Below are 6,000 nucleotides of genomic sequence, written 5' to 3' on the forward strand. Positions count from 1 at the left end.
TTCCTAGCATTCGTTCTGAATCTATCCCCTATCAGCTTTTTCGAGTGCCCTCTTGTTCTTTTACGGACTACGGTCGGACAGCAGAGTTCCTTAAGAACGAGAGGTTTTTCTATTTACAGAATATGGGCGCACGTGTTATTTTGTATTTTCCAAAATAAAATTTCCAGCTTCCTGGAGCAGTACGTCGGCCTGTGACCCAATGTAACTTAATGACTGGTCTCTCTTTTGGTGTAGGTATTTAATGGCAGTATTGAGGCTCCATACACCAACCCACGAGCACCTGTCCACATCATCACAGGATCAGCGGTAAGATAATGGGCGGACAGGATGGATTTTTCTTCCTCTGACTCTCTGATATTGTCCTAGTGTTTATATTACCCTATCCTAGTAAGCAATTTTTTGGTCACTTATATCCCATGTTTTTCTGTGAAATCTAAGTAGGTCATAAAATTGTAAACAACCAATAGTTACAAGCTTTCTTTGTCTGTGATTTGTTGTAAGTGCTCAGCATCGGTGTAGTAAGAGAGGGCAAGGGGACAGAGTGCCCCAGGTGCTGTTTTGGCAGGAGCACCGACATCTCTCCTCCCCCCTTTGGGGGGGGGCTTCTAAATGCACTCTCTCCAGTACCTCTTCAAGTCTTCTAGCCTTCACTGGCAGTAAGCAGGAACTCCTCTTCACTACTCACACCGGGCCTGAGCCCTCTTTCTGGCTAAGAAGTTATCTTAAAGGGCAGGTTGGAGACCCTGCTTGCTGCCAGTAGACTAGAAAGATTGAGGAGGTGAGGGGAGGGGATGTGCATTTAAGAGAGACCCCCCTCCCATTGCCAGGGGAGGGATGGTCAGATGCTGAAGCCATCCTCGCTACATCACTGCTCAGCATGTTTGACTTGATATTTATCTCAAGAACCTTACACTGTTGAGATATTGGAAGGGGGGAGGGGGTTGGTTTTTCAAGGATGACCACAAAGGCTATATTTATAATGTAAAGTCATTCACTTGCCCTGGCTGTCTGATAGAGCTGATACTGGGTATTCTTCTGTAGGGATGTAGGGAGATGCTGGATCCTTTTGTTCCCGAACCCCGAAACTGGAGTGCTGTGAGGATTGAAGACTATGGTTATACCCGTATGCAGATCCTGAACAAAACACACATTTATCTTGAACAAGTATCAGATGACCAGGTATGTAGTATATGAAATGATTTGGAACTTCATGGGTGTTGTGAGGGTGATTTTTTTTTCCCCAAAGCATTTTTTTGTGTACAGAAGATAGAGGGCTGTTTATAAAAATTCACAGCAAATTATGTGTTCCAACTCCGTTCTATATAGTACTGTGAGTGAGCAGAACTCAGATGGTGACAAGAAACACGTGGAAAATTTTAACGTACCTGATGGAGAAGATTGCAGACGTTCTCACTCAGGCAAGGCAAACCTGCACAATACCCCACTCAGCGCAATAAATGATGGAGATAACAGAGAGCGATGTGCACTAGTTCTGGACATCAAATGACGAGATGAAAGCAGTGTGGGCAGATATACAAATAGGTTCGACTGAGAACAGAATGGGATATTTAGAGGAGTGTGTAGATACAACTGAGGGATGTATGCGGGAGCTTCTTAAAGAGAAGCAACAAAATTGGAAAGAACATCTAGATATATTAGACATGTTGGTTGACCTTGAAATCAAATCTTGGAGCTGTTACTTAAGTTTCAACGGGTTACCAGTGATGGATTAGTATAAGGATTGTGTGCAGACTGTAACCAAAATTTGTGCTACACACAAATAGAACAGACACAGAGGCTTCAGCGCACTGGACTGTTCAGTTGGAGAGGGTGCATCGGAGCTTGGATCAGCACAGAGACTCTGCTCCCAGAGATATTATAGCGCATTTACACAAATATGCAGAAAAAGAGGAAGACTTGCATAAAGCACATCCCCAGGAAGAAATTGTGTGGGATAATTGTAAAATTGCTACAGTATAGTCTCGATTATCCACTGTAAATGCACTGACCCATTGTTGGATAAATGAAAAGCCAGCTAATAAGGAAAACAATGGTAACTTGGCTTAAACAAATGGGAACACATCACCCCTTTTTACCACAAACTACATTGGCTACCCCTTGAATCTAGAATCCTATTCAAGTTCGCATGCTTCTGCTACAAAACTGTCTTTGGGCTATCTCCGAGCTACCTCACCCCTCATTTCAACCTGAACTGCAACAAAAAGAACTCCCGCAGATTCAATCTTTTCGCCTTCCCCTCCCTAAAACTATGTCACCTCAAAAGGTTCTTCGACAAAACCGTCGCCTTCCAGGCAGTCAAACAGAACCCTTGGCTAGCCCAAATTCTGCTCAAGGCCCACTCCTACCTGGATTTCCGAAAAATACTCAAAACTCATTTATTCCACGCTCAATATCCCTAATCCCCTCTCTTCCATTTCTCTCACCCCTCCCTCAAATGACCTAACTCTCCCGGTACCCCCCTTTTTTGATCTCCCCCATCTCACTAACTCCAATGACCTACTCATTCCCCCCTTCGCATGCTCACCTTCATCACCTCATTGCTTGTAATTATGATCAATTGTAACTATGATCAATTGTAATTTCTTGTTAATTTTGTTCCAATATCTTCATTACTTGTAAATATAGTTTATTGTAATTTCTTATTAAGTTTTGTTTAATTGATGTGAACCGCCTAGAACTCCCTGGGTATGGCGGTATACAAAAATAAAGTTATTATTATTATTATAACTCCTCAAATAATGCATAAACAAAGGCATAGAGGGCCAGATTCTCCAAACGGCGCCTACATCGGCAGCTGAGTACAAAAGTAGTGCCGATCGCTTGGCATTCACGCAACAGCGCCGTCTGGAGAATCGTGGCAACGTGAAAGGTAGGCGCCGGAAATGTTGGTCAGGGTTCTAAAGGCTTACATTTCTGGCGCCTACCTTTCACAATAATAAAATTTACAGAAGCGCCTAAGGCCACTTCCAGCCTTAACCATGCCTACAATGGACATAGGCGCCTCATTTTTTTGAAACCTCCAACTTTTTAGGGCTCTTTTTACTCGTTTTTAGCGCAGGCAGCAGATTAGCAGGCGCTAACCCTGCGCTTCGCGGCTAGAACTAACGCCAGCTCAATGCGCGTTAATGTCCTAACGCAGCTTAGTAAAAGGAGCCCTTAGTATCCAAAAAAAAACCATGCAACTTATTTTGCATTTTTAAATGTCTCACTTCTAGTATTTGAGCAAAAGCATGCCTGGCAGGACGCTCTGTATTGACTGACAGCCCAAAGATGCTTTTGATTACACATTAGAAAGGAAACATTTAAAAATTCAGTCAAGTTGCATGTTTTTTGGGGATACAGAAAGTTGGAGATTTAAAAAATTAACACTATGAACAAAATATCTTTTGAGTATTTTTTTGCTAATTTTGTCATCACAGGAGGTTTTTCTTAAAGCCTTTGAGGTTTTCCCTAGGTGAATGATTGTCAGCCAAGAATTAATAGCAACAGACTGGGATTTGAGGCTTTTTCTTTCTGTTTTAACATTATATATAATATGTTTTGAGTCTTTTTTTTGTTTGCTATGTTTTGAGTCTTTTAATTATTTTTTTAGTTTGCCTTACAATTTTAAGATGCAAGAAATTGTTTTAAGTCTATAATAAACCCAGTTCCCCAGTCCACTGCACTAACCATTAGGCTACTCCTCCACTCCTAGAGGGCAGCTATTAAAACAGACTGTGGCCTTCCATCATAAAGCATTAATGGTACAGATTTAAAGATCTCAATATATAATAATAATAATAATTTATTTCTTATATACCGCCAAAGCCAAAGTAGTTTGAGGCGGTTTACAATAAAGAAGAGCTGGACATACAGGGAAAAAGCAATGGAGTATTTGAGTACATGAATATGTGTACAGAGTATGGTAACATTCCAGATGCAGGTTTACAATAAAAAGTAAGATGTGGTGATTTACAACAGGCGGTTTACAATAAAGAAGAGTTGGACCTACAGCGAAAGAAACAATGAAGTCTGAGTACATGAATATTTGTACAGGGTATGGTAGCATTCTAGATGCGGGTTTAAGGTAAAAATAATTCGAGGCGATTTACAAGAGGAAGAGCAGGTCGTACAATGAGGGAATAAGCAGAGAAGACTTTAGGAATTCTTGGCCAATAGGAAGTAGATCGAGGCGATTTACAATAAGAGGGATAGGTCATATAGATAGAAGTAGAGGTAGGATATAGGAATAGTCAGTGACCACTTCACAGGTCATGGACCTGATGGGCCGCCGTGGGATCGGACCGCTGGGCACGATGGACCTCTGGTCTGACCCAGTGGAGGCAACTTCTTATGTTCTTATATAGTGAGGGAAAGCAGTGAAGACTTTAGGAATTCTTGGTCACAAATATATATACTTGGAAGAAAGACAGAAGAAGGGAGATATGGAAGAGACATTTAAATACTTCCATAGTATAAATTCACAGAAAGTGGGCCACTTTCAATTGAAAGGAAGTGCTGGAACTGGCGACATAGAATGAAGGTGGAAATGGATAGATTCAGGGGTAATTTAAGGAAATATTTCTTTATGGAAAGGATTTTGGATGTGTGAAACGGACTCTCAGTGGAGAGCTATAACTGTACTGGTACCTATTTAGTGAGTCTCAGGCTTCAGTTCTCAGTTCCAGCAAGTGCTGTGCATCAGGCGTATTGCGAAAGATTTAAGAATTCTTGTTATTTTTTCCCCAGGATGGAAGGATTGTGGATAATATTTGGCTGATTAAAGAGAAGCATGGACCAGAAGCCTGGCACTGAGGCCCACTTTCTCCTGAAGCTCTTCTTTCTTGGCTGAAGAACCTTCTATGGAGTGGATCTGCCCCCAGCCCTGGCATACTATTCTGTTGTCAACCTTGCAGAATCCTGCCTAGGGAATGTTTGGGGATGGATTGTGCATAGGGTAGAGCACTGTGAGCACTTTAAACTGCTGGTGTACTTTGCATTTATTAGCAAAGAACCAAGGGTGGCGATCAGGGCTACCTAAGAATCCAGGTCTTCCAAGTAATGAGACTATATTACACTCCCTAAGTTACTGATTGGTATAATGCGAGAAATCACACACACACAAAATGGAACCAGAACTTGGAACATAAGCAGTGCCTCTGCTGGGTCAGACCAGAGATCCTTCACGCCTAGCAGTCCGCTCACGCGGCGGCCCATCAGGTCCAGGATCTGTATAGTAATCTTCTATCTATACCCTTCTATCCCCTTTTCCTTCAGGAAAATATCTAATCCCTTCTTGAACCCCAAAACCGTACTCTGTCCTATCACACCCTCCGGAAGCGCATTCCAGGTGTCCACCACCCTTTGGGTGAAGAAGAACTTCCTAGCATTGGTTCTTAATTTTTCCGAATGCCCTCTCATTCTTGTAGTTTTTGAAAGTTTGAAGAATCTATCCCTCTCCACTTTCTCTATGCCCTTCATGATCTTGTAAGTCTCTATCATGTCCTCTCTAAGTCTCTGCTTTTCCAGGGAAAAGAGCCTCAGTTTCTCTAATCTTTCAGTATATGAAAGGTTTTCCATACCTTTTATCAATCGTGTCGCTTTTCTGAACCCTCTCGAGTATCGCCATATCCTTCTTAAGGTACGGCGACCAATACTGGACGCAGTACACCAGATGCGGGCGCACCATCGCCCGATACAATGGCAGGATAACTTCTTTCGTTCTGGTTGTAATACCTTTCTTGATAGTACCCAGCATTCTATTTGCCTTCTTCGAGGCCGCTGCGCACTGTGCCGATGGCTTCATTGTGTTGTCCACTATTACTCCCAAGTCCTTTTCTTGGGCACTTTCACCCATTACCAGCTCTCCCATCGTATAGTTGTACTTTGGGTTTCTGTTTCCTACATGCAAGACTTTACATTTCTCTACATTAAACTTCTTCTGCCATCTCGTCGCTCATTCTTCTAGTTTGTTCATGTCCCTTTGTAAATCTTCACAGT

The 6,000-nt window shown here is 42.2% G+C and overlaps 1 protein-coding gene across 4 annotated transcripts in view; it reads left to right on the forward strand.

Annotated features, from left to right (window-relative positions):
* Window positions 1–5,232, forward strand: part of ACP7 (acid phosphatase 7, tartrate resistant (putative)) — a 38,199-nt gene extending 32,967 nt beyond the window's left edge. For all 4 annotated transcript variants that reach the window (XM_033956995.1, XM_033956994.1, XM_033956997.1 and 1 more), the window contains exons 12-14: window positions 235–306; window positions 1,042–1,179; window positions 4,750–5,232. In XM_033956995.1, the coding sequence (XP_033812886.1) occupies window positions 235–306; window positions 1,042–1,179; window positions 4,750–4,815 (276 nt within the window). In that variant the 3' untranslated portion in view covers window positions 4,816–5,232. The remainder of the gene's footprint in view (window positions 1–234; window positions 307–1,041; window positions 1,180–4,749) is intronic.
* Window positions 5,233–6,000: the final 768 nt, after the last annotated feature.

The sequence above is a fragment of the Geotrypetes seraphini genome, chromosome 8, assembly GCF_902459505.1.
Source record: "Geotrypetes seraphini chromosome 8, aGeoSer1.1, whole genome shotgun sequence".
In the NCBI taxonomy this organism is placed as follows: Eukaryota; Metazoa; Chordata; class Amphibia; order Gymnophiona; family Dermophiidae; genus Geotrypetes; species Geotrypetes seraphini.